General features: G+C 33.4%; 1 protein-coding gene across 2 annotated transcripts in view; it reads left to right on the forward strand.

The window, feature by feature from the left end:
- Window positions 1-19,531, forward strand: part of EFHC2 (EF-hand domain containing 2) — a 241,330-nt gene that overhangs the window by 189,571 nt on the left and 32,228 nt on the right. For both annotated transcript variants that reach the window (XM_074300803.1, XM_074300804.1), the window contains 2 exons: window positions 5,652-5,849; window positions 7,105-7,197. In XM_074300803.1, the coding sequence (XP_074156904.1) occupies window positions 5,652-5,849; window positions 7,105-7,197 (291 nt within the window). The remainder of the gene's footprint in view (window positions 1-5,651; window positions 5,850-7,104; window positions 7,198-19,531) is intronic.

Raw genomic sequence — 19,531 nt, forward strand, 5'->3', positions numbered from 1 at the left:
ACCACAGAGAGGAGACTTAATGATGTAAATAATAAGAGCTCCATAGAAATCAAATGTACCCATTATAAAAGATAGTGTGTTCTCCCTTATTAGAAAAATCTTTAAAGAAAGGCTAGAAGACCACTTTGTCACAGAAGAGATGCTTATATGGGTAGAATTGTATTACATTATTTATAAGGGTCCCTTGATTGCTGAGATTTTAAACAACAAAAAATTATGATTAAAAACCAAACTAAATATATTTATAAACACAAATATATAAATTACATGTTATTATAACATAAAATATAAAAAAGAGAAATATAATATTTGTGGAAAATATGATACATTAAAAACTTAACATTAACATTTATAATTTTCTATTGAAAAATTCAAAAACTAAAGAGAGGTCCAAAGGGCACAAGGTCAAAAGACCCTAAAGGGACCTAAGTTCAAATTGGGCCTCAGACACTTAATACTTAAGTAGCTGTGTAACCCTGGGCAAATCACTTAACAATTGCCTCACTGAAAAAAAAAAAAAAAGGAAAAAAAAGAAAAAAATATAGAATAGGATATATAAAAAGATATGAACAGAGAATTTAAATGCCATTTAATCCTCACTAACCATCTGAGTAATGAAAATTAAAGCAAATTTGAGATACTGCCTCACAAATTGAATTGGCAAAAATTATTTTAAAATGATGAAATCAATATAGAGTGATGCATACAGATCTACATTATTTAAGAATTGAAAAGATCTCACATTTTAATAATATCACTGGCAATTGGTGATGCAAACTTTTAAAAAAGATCTTTAATTTATTTAAGAGGGAATTCAATATTTTCTGAGATAGTTTATTCCACTTTGTAGGTTTTTCCTTACATTAAACCTAAATTCATTTTTCCTGCAACTTGCAAAGGAAATCAACACAAAGGAATGCTCAGCAAAATCCCGGGAAGAGAGCTGAATAAGAGGTGACTTAGAACTTTTTCCTCTCCCACACAAAAAAGTGAAAATTCTATATTGTAATCCACATTCAGTTCCCATAATTCTTCTTCTGGATGCAGATGGCTCTCTCCATCCCAAGATCATTGAAACTGGCTTTAGTCATCTCATTGTTGGAAAGAGCCACATCCATCAGAATTGATCATCATATAAACTTCTTGTTGCCATGTACAATATTCTCTTCACTTATCATCAGTTTATGTAAGTCTCTCTCTAGGCCTCTCTGAAACTATCCTGTGGATTGTTTCTTATAGAACAATAATATTCCATATTTTCTTGTATTTTTAAATGAATGGGGGGGATGGGTTTTGAAGAGACTCCCTGGGTCATTCTTCCTACTGCTGACTCTCAGACCTTGCCATTTGCCTTGTAATTAAACTTTGTTCTATGTGTTGTCTCTCCCAGTGAGAATATGGACACTTTGAGAGCAGGAATTGTCTCATTTTTTCTATTTATTTCTCTATTATTTGACACGAGTGACACATTTTAAATGCTTAAATTAATTTAATTTTAATTAATTAATTAATTTAATAAATACTCTTTCCATTCATTTAGTAATACAAGGACCTCTCAAAGACTACCTTTGGCAGTGTCCCAAGTGGTTACTTTCATAGCTTGAGGACATATAACTGATATAATGCTAGTTATATGAGAGAACACAGACCAGATAACAACTGCTTGGGAGAACACAAAAGATCTGGCATGTGTAATAAAAGGGACTTGATTATGAGAAGTATGTCTGTAGGAAAGACAACATTGACAGAGCAATAAGTTTACTGACAAAGAGAGATGAACTCTGACTGACTGAGGAGGAGAAATGAAAAAGCATTTCTCAATGCATGACAAAGGAACAAAAGAAATTAAATTAATATATCTTTAGATAAAGTATTATAAAAAATTCTTTAACCTCCTTGAAATTACAGTGGGGCAAACTCCAAAAATCTCCAAATTCAGAATGATTTTAGAACAATAAAAGCAATAAAAAGCAAAAATATTTAAGGAATAAGAACAAAACAAGAGAGAACAGAATTTAGGACAGAGATACTGACAATAAAAGTTGCTTCTCAAAAAGAATTGTAATGCAAAAGTATAGATGCAGAAATAAAATTCATTGAACAGAATCAAAAGATAATAAAATTGGAAGAATAGCTGAGACCTCTGTAAAATCTTACAGATCCTAGATCTAGAAATAAAAACCACTTCAGAAACCGTGTATTCTACTCCCTTTATTTTACAAAGGAAGAAACTATATTCTATGGAAGTTAAGTATCCTGTTAAAGGCCATATGAGCAGTGAATATCAGAGACATGATTTGGACTGAAAGTCTTTTAGATTCTAGAGCCAGTGAGCTTTTGTCTTCACTACTCCCTTCTTTCCTTCCTTCCTTCCTTCCTTCCTTCCTTCCTTCCTTCCTTCCTTCCTTCCTTCCTTCCTTCCTTCCTTCCTTCCTTCCTTTCTCTTTTTCTTCTTTCTTTTCCCAGCATTTTGGAGCAATTCAATGTAGGATAACTTCTATACCCCTCAACAATATCTAAAAACACTGCTTATTGTTCAATTAATAAGTCGTATCCTCCTGTTATAATTTCCTTCTCCAGTGGATTAAGGCAATGGATTAAGTGATATGCCAAGGATCACACAAGTATTAAGTGTCTGAGTCTGGATTGAACTCAAGTCTTCCTGATTATAGGTCCAGTGTTTAATCCATGAAGCACTAACCCTCTAACTACCCATGCATATATAATAATTGATATCCACAAAAATAACTTTTAGTACAAAGAAAAAGCTAAATTACAGTCTTTGTTTAATAACAAAGGAAGACACATAATAAAGATGAGAAAAATTTTCCACATACTTTAGACTACTTAAATAGAAAGAGGAATAGATTAGAAATTTACTATTGAAGTCTGATGTTTTGATGACTGAGAAAATGATTATCCACACATTTTCTGGAAACTTCTTTATGAATGATTTCTACTTTTTCTATGCCTATCAAGTTCTTTTTGTAATTTATTTAGTACCTTTGATTCCATTGAAATGTTCTCCTCTTGATTAATAAAGTTTCTTTAAGTTCAGTGAAGTGATTGGTTGATTTAGTCAACCCCCACCCTAAGAAAAGAAAGGATAGGACCATGTCTTGGATGATGAAAAAAATCTCTATTCCTTAACTCTTTTAAAAAAAAGTTAAATTAAATTAAAAAATTTAAAATACACATTGCTTTATGAATCATATTGGGAGAGAAAAATCAGAACAAAAGGGAAAAACATGGAAGAGGGAAAAAAAGAAGTGAATATAGCATGTTGATTTATACTCAATCTTCATAGTTCTTTTTTTGAATGTAGATGGTGTTTTCTATTCAAAGTTTATTGGAATGGCCTTGGATATTCCTCAACTCTTTGTTTGTTTTTTCTTCTCAATTTTTGGATTGGGAATGATAGAAATGCTTTTAAAGAGGATTAAAATTGAAGATAAATAAGGATGTTATAAGAAAGCACTTTTCTATTATCAGTGAATTTGAATCATCAGACCCAAATGAACTGTACTCTAAATTATTAAAGGAAATGATTAATGTGATTTTTGAACCAGTGTTTCTTTAAACTATTAAGAGTATAGAATAGGTAAAGAGTATACATTACAATTTTCTGAAATGGTCAGGAAGTGAATCATAACCTCTTTTTGATTTGGTTTCCTTATGCATAAAATGGAGATCATAATAGTACTTAGCTCTTTTAGAGTTGTTGCAAAGATGAAATGAGTTAATATTGTATAAAATGCTTAGCATAGTACATGAAACACTGTGAAAACTATGTAATTCTTAAATATTATTATTATTGTTATTATTAATACTAAAACTTGGTAGCCTTGACTTTTATTCTATAACCTATATAAAAGAGGTACTTTGTGACTACTTAAAAAGATAAGCATCCATTATAAAACCACCTTGCTTTATTATTTTTTTCAATTAAGAACAAATCACCAAATTAACCCAGTTACCTGCTTTTTGTTTGTTTTGTTTTGTTTTTGGAAATAAACTAGTAGATGAGAAATGCTACAAACATAATAAACTTTAACAAATTATTTGACAGAATCTCTTTCACTTTGTGGACAAAATGGATATAAAGAATTAAACGCCCCGTTAATTTTTAAATAGATAAATAACTGGATCCAAAGAGTAGTTGTTAATGGATTGATATGAAGTGAAATTTAGCGAAGTATCTCCAGGTTTCTGTCCTTGGCTTTGTAATCATCAAATGATTTGTTAAATTTTAACAAAATTTAAGTGGTGTAGTAGATAGAACACTGGGTCTGGAGCCAGGAAGTCTCATCTTCTAAGCTCAAATTTGACCTGACACTTTTTGTGTGACCTTGAGTAAATCACTTTTTGCCACAGTTCCTTCATTTGTAAAAATAAGTGGGAGAAGAAAATGGCAAACCACTCTGTAATCTTGCCAAGAAAACCCCAAATAGGATCATGAAGAGTTAGAAAGACTAAAAAACAATTAAATACTAACACCACCTTTCCAGACTATACAAAGCTGAGAAAGATAGCAAATGCAAAAACAAAAAACAAACAAAAAACCCAACTCAACAGATCAAATCAAGTGAAGATAATACATATAGTATTTTATACTCGAGTTCAAATTCAATTCATTTCAATATATGTAGATTCTAACATGCTACATTAAAATAATAATTGCTAAAACAATAGCATCAGTAGTCCTGCTGTAATATGTCCTAATTGGATCAAATCTAGAACATAGTGTTTGGTTTTAGGTATTATATCTTAAGTTAGTTAGGAGCATATTATATAATGGGCACTATAGATACTATGTCTATGAGCTGCAAAAACTAAAAGACAATAAGAATTTGGCGTTAAAGACAAAAATAATTTGATGTTAAAAATCTTGATAAAATATTTTTAGAGTCTCTTATTGGATAAGTATATAAGAATTAGAATTATTAAAAATCTTGGGGCAGAGGCTATGTGATAATTTGCTTGTAGTATTAAAAGTGCATGTTTGTTTAGGTATCAATCAAACTGAATGATGAGGTCTTGGAAATCTGATTTTGGGATGACATTGGTGTTACACTACATAAATGAAGGAACCAATATAAATGGCTTTTCTATTTTGGAAGTAATTTCTTATTTCCCAAAATGTGTGGAGAGATGAAAACAAATAATCATCTCTTTTTCATTTAACTGTGTAAATCACAGAATCTATTTCTCTGCTGATGTATTTAAGCCATTATGGTTACAGCAAAAACATTTTCCAAGTGCTGTTCAGTTTCAGTCATATCCAATTTTTTATGATCTCATTTGGAGTTTCCTTGGCAAAAATACTGGAGTTGTATGCCATTTCCTTCTCCAGTTCACTTTACAGATCGAGGAACTGAGGCAAATAAAGTTAAGTGACTTGATCAGGGTCACATAGCTAATCAGTTTCAGGATCAAATTTGAACTTAGGAAGATGAGTCTTCCTGATTCCAAGTATCCACTGCACCACACAGACAGAAAAAAAAAATTTCAAAGTACAATACTCCAAAATCCAGAGTTTTGCTTTCTCTAAGAAATGAAGTCAAACATCTGATGAAAAACAAATAGTAGATAAAAGTAGTGGTTTTTTAAAATGGATTTTTTCCTGAATATATTTGCAATTTTCTTTACAGAGAAGTAATGTTGAATATAACAAATGACAGACTCACAGAACATGAGATTATGACAGTTGCACGCTATTACAGCGTGAGAGAAGATTCTGATTCTGATATGACTTTCCTTATTACGCTGGCCCAAGAACAGTTGAAAAAATATACCTTTGAGATTTTTGATAAAATGATCGATATGTGTACATACAAGGATCAGGCCAAGTAAGTCTTTGGATAGTTTATCCATTTTAATAGATATTTTAAGTTTTTTTAAACCAGAATGAAAAATACTTTTTACATTTTAAACGAAGAATACAAAGCCCAAGACTGCAAAGTGTTGCTTAAACCAGTCGCAAAGAGATTTTTATTAAGAGTTTTATTCTTTCATCAGATTCATGATTTTGTGATTGCTAATAAAATACTTTGATTTCAAGAGAAATTTGCTTTTATCCTTGAATTTTCTCATTACCCACTGCTAACACTCTTAAAATTAATTAGTGAGCTAAGACTTCAGCAAAATTAAACAGCATGACATTTGCTACCTTTAATATTATTTTGCTAAATAATGACCATTTATTTTGAGCTCTATCATAAAAAGAATACTTAGCTGTTACATTTTATATAATTTTTCTTGAGATTATAGAGGCCAAATCAAGAGTTTATGTTTCTGAATTTGAATTTAATAAACTTTCAGTATAATTCAATTCCTAAGAAATGTTGTATTCAAGTCGTCTAAGAAATGTTTAAAATCTTTGAGGTAAATAAAATAAATTTAACTTTTTCTTTACAAAATTTGAATCTCCCTATCTAGAGCAGAAAAGAGGATTTTTTTTTATTATCTCCTATCTTGGATTATTAGTTAACCAACAAATTTTTTTTTTTTTCATTCCTCATTGGCTTCACTTTTGCCATTTGCTGGCAAAAAAGGTATATAGTGGTCTATGGCCCTTTCTACTACTTGTCATTTTAATAGAAATTGATTAGTTTTATTGGTTAAGCCCTCTGAAAAAATCTGATGAGCATTAAAGGCCCAATTGTAGTTCCCAGATTTTATGGGATCAGATCCAAAGAAAATGCTAGGAAAAAAAACTTTGGGTCATTTTGTGCTATATTCTTAGGTGCTTAATTGATTGTCAGATTTTTAAATAGTTTCATATATATCATATATCTACCTGACTATTTAATAGGGAAGATCACACAGTTGTGTTTCCAACTTTAGTGATCTCTCCTTCTAACAACAAAGAATGCCAATCATGGAAAGAAAAAACCACCATGAGCTTAGAATTCAGCTATTTTTTAATGGAAAAATTTGTTGAAATGCATATGATTATTTTTCATTTTATTAACTCCTAATTCCAGTTTTTGTAAGACTACTTCAAAAAGCTTATTTTAGGACATATGCATATTTTGTCATTTTTATTATTTAGTTATTACAAAAACAAACATACATTTTCCATTTTATTTCTGTTTTCTGCAGAACTGGATTATTGCCCAGTCCAGCTATCAGGATTCTCTGCAAATCCTTTAGGATGCCTCTGCCAGATGATCTTCTGAGAGCTTTACTATCCAAGTAAGTGATAAATCAAATGATGTATATTTTTAAATATATATTTCAAAAGCATATTTGCAGTTGTATAAGTTCTTTTTAAAGTAACATTAATCAATATATCTTTAAATATATGTGATTCTGTGCAATTATACTTTGATAATATTTTGACTTCACGATGGCACACATTCATCTGAGCATTCAGTGGAAAAGTTGGACCCACTGACATGGGACAGAAGGTGAGGTTTGGCTAATTTTAGGGTTTTTGTGAGAAGCTAATCTACAGGAGATAAAGACAGAATAAGCAAGGGGATAAAAAAGGAACTAGGAATACTAAGCCTGAAACTGCAAAAAATAGTTTAAATTAATCATAAGACAAATTGAACAAAATACAGAATATAGAGAGTGGTATAGCACATAGATCAGGATGAACAAAAACCAAAGAGACTGAATAGGACAATAAGATCACATATGATCATAGCTCTAGAGCTAGAAAGAACCCTAGAGACCATTAAATTCATTCTTCCTCTTTTCATTCCCCTTCTCTCCATGTACCATGTACTTTTGCTAAAAGACAAGTTATAATCTAGTGCCCAAAGCTCAACTGTCTCTTTTCTATTCTCTTTTTCCCAAAAAAAGCTTTTTGTTGAGAAATTCAGAATTGCAATATAATTTTAGTGTTCATAAATTAAAGAAAAGATTAGAAAGGGATGCAAAATGTTTACTTTGACTAATATATATATATATATGTATATATATATATATATATACACACACACACACATACATACACACATAGCCAAAATCACTTTAATTTTATATGCATACAAAAAAATAAAATCATTTTTTGATTAAAAGTGGTCCTAGTCTAATGAAGTCAATACAGTAATTGACAATTGTAGGACTCTTCCCTTTGCCATAACTAAACTATTTTTATATTTAATTCTCAATGGATAAATTCCCATGCTAAGTGTAATCTGTACTGGAATTTAAAAAAAAATTACTAAAACATGCCTAAAACCTATTTTTCCTTATAAGTATCAAGCAATACCAATCTAATTCTTCTTATATGTGACACTTCTTTAAATATGCAGAACCAGAAATCATTCTCTCTCTCTCAAGTCTTCTCTTCCCCAGGCTAAACATCCTCAAATATCTTCATCCATTTAGTAGCTCTAGGAATACCGAATATTTCTTAAACTTAGTAAGTTTGAGAAAAGTGCTCTGTAAACTTTAAGGGTTTTATATAAATGTGAATTATCATTAGAATAATAAGTCATCATTGCCTCAACATGATTTTCTTTCTTCCTTTGCCTTAAGGCAGAAAGAATTTCATGAAATTGGGGCAAGTCACTAGAACTTAGACAATGTCTGTTTGGGTCCTAGGTGGCTAGCTTCACAATGGCTAAGTGATGTACTTCTAGACATCTTTTGTTAGTATGGATCAATTGCCTAATTTTCTTGTCAGTATAAAATACAGACTAACTGGATTTGAAAGATGTTACTTTCTCAGTGCCCTGCCATGACATGGGGTCACATGCTTAATGGATTTTATCATCTGAACAGATTCTTTTATTCCTTTGAAAGACTCTATCAACTCCTAATGGAACAATCAACCCATGTCTTGAATTTATATAGTTAATTCTTATTGTCCCCAAAGGCTTCATAGCACCTTACAAACTTTCTGGCCAAAGTTGGACTTTTCAGGGCATTCCTATGGAGTCCTTCCATGTCTTGAATCCCTTTTGAAATATGTGGTTTTTAATAAAAGTCACATATATGAAGTTAGATTAGAATTTATTCAGTACAAATTATACCCTGGAGGTAAGGTTAGATACCTCCCAAGATAAAGCAGGGGCAGCTGCTTAACAGCTGTATAGAAATGCTACATAAATTGAGAAAAGGAAGTGAAACATAAATTAAATAAAAATGTCTTGAAGTAGTAGAACTTTCTCCATGTGATTGCTACTCACATATTTTTCTTGACTTTGCATTTAGATATTTAAATTCTCCTACAATTTGATTTCTTAAGTTCTTTCTCAATATAGTCAGATTCATCTCTTAGACATTTGTTACTGTAAGTCAAGATGGAATAAGGCCATATAAGTTTTTATTCCTAGTTACTTCCTATCATCCCCTTATATCCACCTGCCTGCATTGTTTTCAATGGAAAAAAAGTCATTTCCATTGATAAACAAATTCATTTCACTAATGCACTTAACTTTCCAAATGATCTCTGGGATGGTAGTAATTCTACATAAGTTACAAGAATATAACTTATATTGACTATGTCAGAACTCCAGGATAATTTACAAATGCTTGAATCAAACTAGATGATACTACATAGCCTTCTTTCCTCTTTGTTTTTCAAATCTTGATTGCCAAGGCTCAATTTTTTAGACTGATGATCTTGATGGTACCACTATTACTTCTTCCCCCCTGCTTCCTGACATTTTGATTCATGACATAAAATTCCAGGAGGAATTTTAGGTGCTACAATCTATATTTGTTATCCTTTATATACTCATTAAAAAGAGCAAGATATGCCTCTTCTTTCCATCTTCCCTGCCAATAATTCAGAAAAGGTTTTTTTTTTTTTTTTGCTGCTCATGAAGAATAGAGCAGTGGGTCTCTAGGTATACATAGCTCTGGACACCATCAGAGGAAGTCTTAAGGATAAAGTATTAATTCATTAGCTCTTTCCTTCACTGAGCACTAAAGGATATTTAGTTTAATGAACATTGTCAGTGATAAAGTCAGTTAAAGCATCTGATTGTTAAAAATATTGGCCCAAATAAAAGAAACCTTATTTTTCAAAGATAAGTTATTGAAAATATGAAAAATATTTATCCTGTATTAGGAAAAAACAAATATTGATGGTGAAGCACATACTACCATTAAAACAAAAAAAAATCACAACCTCTCTTTGAATTTCTAGTTTGTAGTTCAATAGCCAGTACTTATTAAGTGCCTACTAGGTGTCAAGCACTGTGCTAAGTAACTTGGGGAAACATACAATCCACTGAAAAATCTCTTTTTCTTTACCATTTTGCTTTTCTGAGACAAGCATTTTGGTTACTCACCTTTTAGATACCACTGTTCCCCTACCAACCTCCTCCCAGCCCGTGTTTTTCTAACTAGGGGAGTTCTATCAGCAGAGCTTGCTTTGTAAAAGGAGATGACTCCTCTAGAACAAAGCATTCCATAATGGAAACGTTAATGTGACTTTAAGTAGATTTAACATAGTTACTCCAAGCTCTCTCAAACCTTGCCACCTGCCTCCTCTCAAAGCTCTTTCTTGCTCCTCTTCCTCTTGGGAGGTATCTCACAACAGCACTACACAAGGTGTATTGGGAGCTGTTGCTATGGAAATGAGCAGTCATCATCACAGAGGAAGCTTTGAAAATCCTCTAGTGCCTTAGGTTCTCAAAACTCTTACATCTCCCCTATATACCATGATCACAAATATAAGGTGAACAGTATTTTATTCTTTTCTTGCTAAAAGAAACAAGAACCCCAAATCTCACCTTATATTTGGACCAATATAGTATTTTATTCTCTCTGAGTTCCTTATTTGGTGGTTGTGGTCTACTTTGCCATTGAAATTTGTGTGGAAAGTTGTTAAGATTTAGAACTCTGTAGCTCCTTGCTTTGGGGTATTTTGAGAACAGAGCCTTTTATGTAACCAAATTTAACTTGGCAATTTTGATAATGCATCTTGGCAATCCTTAGTTTCTGTGCTTAGCTATTCAGGCTTTACAGGGAGAGGGGCTGGAATAGATCTCTTTCCAGTTCTGCCATTCTATGATTCAATGGCCATGGTCCACAGTCTCCACTCTTCGTTTGTAGTTAAGCTTCATGCATTTTACTGGATGGTTCAGTGTGTACCCCACATTATTATTAGGTATGCCAAAAGAGGCCAAAACACATTTAGAAAAGTAATTCTAAGTTTATGTGCATGCTATCTTCATTCTTTGAATCATGTATCCTGGGCCATTCCTTAATTAAAGAAATCAGACTGGTTGCAGGGCTCTCGTTTTGGAGCCAGGGTATCAGTTCCTTCACTGCTTGCCAACCAGAATACAATTCTGTCCAGCCACCCCAAACCTAATCCTCTACCCCTACACATAAAACAAAACTTTTTTTTTTTTTGTTTCTACTAAAAGGTAACCTCCTTTAAGGCAGGGACACTTTTCATTTTTATATTTGCATAATGTAGTATAAGTTCAATAAATGTTTTTTTTTTTTTTTTCAAGCATCCGTGGTACCCTTCCTCCACAAAATAAGTCCCAAGGATAGCTTCCTCAGACTTCAGAAACTCTATGGATCCAGATCCACTTATAACAATAGTTATTGTCATATTGATTTTTTCTCTATTTAGCCAGAAGGTAAAATTAGTTCAAAGCATGTAATGAAATGAGCATCTAGATGTCACAGTAGGTAGGGTCTAGGGGCTGGAATGAGGAAGATCGAGTCAGATCTTCAGTTACTTACTAGCTTTGTGACTCTGGGCAAATCAGTTAACCCTGTCCCTCAGTTTCCTCCTCTGTAAAATGAGTTGGAGAAGGAAATGGCAAACTACACCATTTTTGTCAAGAAAATTCCAAATAGGTTCACAAAGAGTTGTACATTACTCAAACAACTGGAAATGAAATAGTATAGAGAGATTTGCAATAGACTATTCTCCCTATAGATTTAAGGTATAGTCTCCCATCAAACTATGTTCCATCAGAAGGAGAGTGAGCATAAATAGGGATTTCATATATTTAATACTGCAAGAGCCCCAACTTCTTTTGGCTATGTCATTGTGCCATTTATCCAGAACCTGTTTCTTCCTGGACTCAGCATCTCTACTAAGTGCAAGCTCTGTCTTTGCTGGTACATTGCTTTGTTGGTCTTGGTGCCTTTTCTGGGCATTATTCCATACTATTGTCTTCAGAGCTCATTTCTTTAGGGCCAGGAAAGCCATCTCAGCTTCTGTCTGCTGTAATATAGTGGCACACTCATTGATAAGAGTGGATAGTTCTTTGATCATTGTCACCAAATCTTCTCTCCCTTGGGAAAACAAAAACAACAACAACAACAACAAAAAAAAAAACCGTGAGCTGAGTGATAGGTCCCAGGTGAGAATTAGGTCTTTCTTTTTTGTGATACCTCTATCCAAGTAGAGACCAAAGATTATGTTACATATAACTATTTAATTTAGGGTTCCTTCATTTTTACCAATATACTCTCAGGATTAGCTACAAAAAGCCTGAGCCAGAAGAAAGCTAGTCAGTGTCCTCTAGCTTCTAGGCCCCAAATTCTGCTTTTTGTTATGCATATCTATTAGTAGGAAAGCTTGATTGCTTTGATGTTATGTTTTAGCCTGCAAAAACCTCAGTGTTCATATAAAAGAATTTGAAACAATACCCAATGACAAGAATATTGATAGTTTTTATAGTTAGTAAGCCATTTATCATTTTTGGTAGGTGGACCATGAATTACTTCAATGTCACATTAAAGTAACTTCTTTTGAAAACTCCTACCAAGCTCAACAGCAAAGGGAACATTTTGGGGATAATTATTATTTGGAATAGAACAAGAGAAATTGCCTTTATCTCCTTTCTTTTGATGTGCCAAAATTTAATAATAGTGTCAAACATAAAAGAATTCAGGTTTTTATTAAGATGTTTTGGATGATACAGACTGTGACATTATAAAGAACTGATACTAATTTTTAAAATAAATGTCAAAATTATATAGAAATGTAATTTATACATACAAATTTTATAAATAGTAATGATAGTTGACATTTATTTATATAGCACTTTTCATATTACAAAGTGTTTCATATACATAATCTTGTTTGTTCTTTACAACAACCCTATGAGTTAGCTACTATGTATATTTTCATACCCATTTGAAAGATTAGAAAACTGAGGCTCAGAGAGTTTACATAACATCTCTACGGTCACTTGCAAAGATAGTAAAGGGCTGGGGTGTTGAAAAACAAATATTTCTTGATGCCAGGCCTAGAATTCTTTCCACTATACCACATTCTGCCTAAGTGTAGTCATGGGAACTACACTCATTTTAATGATGTTAGAGCAGTTTGGGGATGGTTTTGGATTGCTTCCAGAGTCTGTATTTTGTTCTTTGGAATATATTCACTAACAGCAAATCTATAATCCTTGAAGGTGGATTTGAATTTTGAGAAACTCAAAAATTCATCCTAAAATGAATGGTGAAGGAGGAAAATAAAATCAATCTAATGGGATCTATAAGTTTTGTTTATGTAAGTAACAATACTAGTTTTCTCTATAAGACAACTAAAATGGCTGCTCAAACCTTATCAGAAGTTCCTGTAAGCAGATTAAGTCATCCAATTTCCTTGTGCTTCAGTAAATGAGAGACATGTTTCCCTAGTGTCAACAGAATGTCGAGAGTGGCCTCTAGCATTTTGGGTGAATCCCCTGGGCAGAATTTCAGGGTGAACATGGCCAGGAGCTATACAGAATGGAAAGGATGGATGGGCTGTGATTTTCATTATTATATATGTAAACGTGTGTGTACATATACACACACAAGAAAAACATACATATAGACACATATAGCACCTACCTAATAAGTAGATAGATAGCATTCATATAGCAATTTAAGGTTGTGAAGCACTTAAAATATTAATTCATTTTATCCTCACAATGGGAAGGTAGGTGCTATTATTACCTTCGTTTTTGCAGATAAGACACTAAGATAGACAGTGTCCAAGGTCACATAGCTAGGAAGTATCTGAGACGACAGTGTTAATCAGTCTTCTTATTCCAGGTTCAGGGGTTTATCTGCTACACCACTTCTCTGCCACAGAGATGAGAACACAGATTCATTGATATATATATGTATATGTATATGTATATATATTATATATTTATATATAAATATATAATACTTATAATTTATATATATTTATAATATATATAAATATAATTTATTATATATATATATATATTTTTTTTTTTTTTTGGTGAGCCAGTTCATAAGTGACTTGCCCAGGGTCACACAGTAAGTATCTGAGGCTGGATCTATCTACTACCATCTAATTGCCCCTCCACTGAAATATATTAAAGGAATAAGGTGGTGCTCATAGTGGAGACACAAAAATAGAATAGGGCTGCTATGTTAAGAGTTCCTGCTGAACTTACTAAAACAGGATGCTACTTATAAATCTCATGCAAATGTAATGAGATACAACTTCCCATTCTGTTGCCTCAAAAAAAAAAAAAAAAAAGGTGAAATTCCACAGACAAGGCCAGTTTTTCAACAAGAACCTTTGTTGTCACTTTGATAAGGATTATACTCTGGAATTGATGCTGTCCTCTTGACAGACATGAATTTAACTTGTGGATATTTTATTGCCCCATTGACATCATTGCTGGTGAAATAATGATCAATTTCTGATTTATTTAATCACCTCTTGAAAAGGGAGTTAAATGTGTAACATATATTAGATTACTTGCCATCTAGGGGAGGGGGTGGGGAGAAGAGGTAGGAAATTTGGAACACAAGTTTATGCAAGGGTCAATGTTGAAAAATAATTCATGCAGATGTTTTGAAAATAAAAAGCTTTAGTTAAAAAAAAAAAAAGAACCAGAAAAGAGGGTTAAACTTGAGTTCCACAGGGAGAAGAACCTGGGTCAGAGATAGAAAGGAAAGGAAATATATACAGATTTGAATTCAGCTCCCTAAAGGGAGTTTTGCATACTTACATGGTCCCTACAAGATACTGGTATCAAATAATGAGACCAAGCAGAGAAATTTCTGTACAAAACCAGAGATAGAGCCAAGGGAAGAATCACAATGTAGAAGTGAAAAGATGAACTTTGTTCTTCATTGGTATTGTGAGTTAGTTGGACTGTGCAGATCCGGGAGAGAAGGCAGACTCAGTCCCTATTCTTTTTGGTGCTAAATACTTCCTCTTTTGAAGGGCTCCATTTTGAGTCCATTGAAATGATCAATCTGGAGGATTGCATAGATCTCCAGTAAAACGATGATCACCAAAGTGAAGAGTTACTAAACTCTCTTCATAGAAGGGAAGCCATCCAGACTAGTACTGGAGCTCTTGGAAGACTGTTATCTACCCTTGGGATACAGATATTTAAGAGACGGAGCTGGGCTACTTGCTAGTTGCCATTACAAGTCTTTTTGTTTTGTTTTTTTTTTTTTTTGGTCAGGTTAAAGCTTTCCATGTGTTGAATGTTTTCTTGTTCTAGATACTTGCATGGGAGCCAAGACTCCTTTCCTTTTGTGCATTTGTGGAGAGTCAAACACGAACCAAATTGCATCAAGACAAATACTGATAAGGTCAAAATGAGTAAAATTCGTTACTTTTAAAAAACCTCTTGAGTTGAGGAGAAAAGAGAAATTGCTGAGACATCTCCAAGATTAACCCTAGTAACTTCTTATTTCCAGATGAAAGGTTATATATTATTGGTTTACACTACTGCAGTTCCAGTGGTTCAAATTTTTTGTTCTGAGAATAAGAAAGTGAGATATTTTTCTTTCTTTTGGTTAGAGTTTGGTTATCACCGGCTGGTAGATTTCATAAGATGGATACCAAATAAAATAGACAGAAAATCCTCATTCTCTTATTATCTTTAGTTATGACCGTCATTAAGCCACTCCATCCATCTGTGTGACTCTTTAGCTCTTTTCCTTTTAGAATCCTAGCCTCAGAATTTCCAGGCTAGTGCTTTGCTTACTGAGCCTGAGTCCCTAAAGTCTCTAAAGTGAAATTAATTTGACTTCACCATGCAACAAACTGTGGCAAGTTGAATTTTCCATTAAAAAAAATAGTTGGCAACTTCAGTGGAAAGGGAAGTGTGTGTACTAGTGCCATTTGTTAAGTGTCAGATTATTTTTCTAAATTAAAGCATGGTACAGGTTTTTAAATGAGACTTAATTCAATGTATACAGACATTTACTCTCAAGCTTCCTACTACAAAGAAATACTGTTATTAAAAAAAAAAAACTAGTTAATTGTTTCCTTACTATTACATTCCTCCAACTTTCCAGTTGTAGCCATTGGTACTATACATGACCATCATATCTTGGGTATTTATCAGTTTGTCTGATTTTTGCTAGGGTTTATCATTGGATCTTCTTTTAATCACCTAAGCAGGCGAAGGTATGATCAACTTCCTGAATAGACACATCACCTGCATTTTCTGTATTTTTATACTTTTGGTTCTTTTGGATATAATGTTCCTTCCTCTAGGATCTAATTCAACATGACTTTGAGCATTAACTGACTTCTTGAAAAATACTTTTTACTTTCTTCTTTGTTTTCAGAAGGTAATCTCATTTCCTCTTGTGACTATACCTTCCCAGCTTTCTTTTTAGGGAGGGCTCAAACTTAATCATTTTACATTCCTTATTTCATCTTTTCTTCATCATCAGCTCCTCTCTTCTATCTAACCTCCCAATCTCTTCAACCATTGATTTTTAAAAACTGAGTCACATTATAGTATCATTCAAAGCTGTGTAAATATTACTACCCTCACCCCTAAATTTCATTCTCCCTGAAGGGCTTTTTCCTCTCCCCCCAGTCAGTATCTAGTCTCTCATTGGCTCCAGCCCCCACCACTTGTGGAGTATTCTCCCAATCATAAGTTCCCCTATACTCCAGTTCCATTAATTCATTCAAATTTGATTTGCTTTTACGATAAAATATTTGCTTTAAAGGAATAACATGAATACATATAAGAACATCTTTACCCACCACACAAAGTATAATACTTCCCTGCATCATCTTAATCTCTATAGAGAGGAGGAGGTTTAGACTTTTAGCTTAATTCAACTTCTGTATAGTTTGGTCCTACCAAGTTCCAAGTCCAATGCAACTAAACCCACCTTGGGTATGAGCATGAGACACTCTGGCTTTGTAAGACTTCCCTGTTGGGACTAGCAAGAACATCCAGCCTAGACTTTTATTTTTAAGGTCACCATAGCTCAGGTTCTCAGATCTAGAGTATTCTGCTTACATCAAAACTGGGAAAGACAAAACAGACCAAAATTCCACACCTGATCCTTAAAACCATAGAACCTAAAATAGGAGAGGGCAACATGAAAGAAACCCTTTCTCTAGCTCATATCATGACATCATTTCTATGGGTGAATTATACTTTCATGTCCTCTGAATACTACCAAGTAGTATTCAAAGAAAGCCTATCCCTCTCTGATGGGATTAAAGGTGCAGAAGGTTCCAGCCATGCAGCCAGTGGATGGAGCCTAAGTGGTAGATGAGCTCAAAATGTCTTCTCCCAGAAGCAGATTCCTGGAGAATGCTACACAAGGGCTTCTATCTTATAGGATTCATTATTCCCTTTTATATTGAAAGAACTCACCAATCTTAGTTTAATGAAGATAAGTCCCCAGAGCTTACTAAGAATATTTATCAGAATAGCCTTTGCCAAAGGGTAGAATTGTAGAAACTACCTCTTTTCCATTTAGTATAAAGTGTCTTTTGCTCTCTTAGGGGAAAAGAAGCATTTAGTGTGGCAGCAATTCCTGGGGGAACCACCAGCTCTGCCTTTCCTCTCCAATGTTTCTAGTCCTCCTTAAGTTTTATAATGCTTCAGCCAGTTTTCTGGTTGATCTCTTGCAAATGGGGCCACAACATTAATTGAAAGAGAGTATAAGAATGCATGTGTTTATCTCCAACTTTCAAAAGACTTGATGAGAGATATTGATAATGACAAAAATTAGGCAAACTGATAGTCAATAATTGATCATATATTGTTCTAGTTTCTGAGATGGTGAAGAGATAAAACGAATGTTGTTAATTGAGTTAGGAATAAGGCCTGTAGACTTTCCATTTTGAGAAACAGATTAGAGAATTCTCACAGATGCCTGAATGACCTTTTGGTGTATGGAGTGGAAGACTACTTTATTGAGAAATCTGAAGGGGTATTAACTAGTATGAACTTAGGTCTAGGAAATACCACTTACTGATACAGAAACAGTGGTTTGGAAGTAGGAAACAAGGTAGGATTCTATTAGATGGCACCTCCAAAGCCTAAAAAACAGTAACAGTGCAGTAGAGAAAGGGAGAAGGTAGCAATAAAAAGTGGAAATTTATCAACTTCTTCAAGATTAGTACAGAAGCAGAATGATGATCTTCCCAACTTTACTGATCATGAATATAAGGTAGAGTCCAGAGGACTTGGAGACCAGGACCAAGCAACAAGAAGTAGAATAACAAAGGTTCTCTTAGGCACTTGGTCAGTTAAGATTTATTAAGCGTCCACTCTATGCTAGGCACTGGAAATATAAGGAAAAGCAAAAAAATTACTTTCTTCTCTCAAGGATAGTAGTCTGATGGGGGAGACAGTAAGCAAACAATGATATACAAAGTAGATATATCAAAATTAATTGAAAATTAATCAATTGAAGGAAGGCATTGGTATTAAAAGGGAACAGGAAAAAAAAAAACTTCCCATAGAAGGTGAGATTTTAGCTGAGATTTGATGAAAGTTGAAGAAACCAGGAGATAGAGAATGGGAAGGAGAGAATTCCAGGTACAGAGGACAACCAACAAAGTTATATAGAATCTACAGACATGGACATCATTGTGAGAACAGCAACAAAGAAATTAATATCACTGGATTGCAGTGGGATGGGATTGGGAATGGAAATAAGGTATAAGAAGACTAGAAAAGAAGAAGGGTTATGGAGGTAATGGAGCGTTTTGAATATAAAAGAGAGGGTTTTTATACTTATCTTAAAGATGATAGTCACTGGAGTTTATTGAATGGTAGGGATGTGTGTGTGTGTGTGTGTGTGTGTGTGTGTGTGTGTGTGTGTGACAGAAAGACGGATCAAGAGGAGAAAGAGTGAGAGAGAGAGAGAGAGAGAGAGAGAGAGAGAGAGAGAGAGAGAGAGACAGAGACAGAGACAGAGACAGAGAGACAGAGACAGAGAGAGAGAAAGAGAGATGTGTATTTCAGGAATATTAATTTGAGGTCAATCAGCAGGTTTTTGCAGCACTATAGACATGAGATGGTGATCAGGCTTGTCATAGAATCAGAGGAGAGATGGGCGCATATATGAGAAATATTATAAAAACATAATCAACAAACCTTGGCAGTGTATTGGATATGAGAGGGGGTGAGTTAATGTGACATCTAGTTTATAAACCTGGTTTTTCTTTTTTTTTCTCTCTCCCCCAATAGTATTTTTTCCCCAATTACTTATAAAGGTAGTTTGAGTTCTAATTTTTTCCTTCTTTCCATCCAGTGTAATCTTTATCAACAGGGAACCATAAATAGAATAATCAAGTATATATTTGAGATAAAGTAGCAAAATAAATAATAGGAGTCAA

The sequence above is a fragment of the Sminthopsis crassicaudata genome, chromosome 3 (assembly GCF_048593235.1).
Source record: "Sminthopsis crassicaudata isolate SCR6 chromosome 3, ASM4859323v1, whole genome shotgun sequence".
Lineage (NCBI taxonomy): Eukaryota > Metazoa > Chordata > Mammalia > Dasyuromorphia > Dasyuridae > Sminthopsis > Sminthopsis crassicaudata.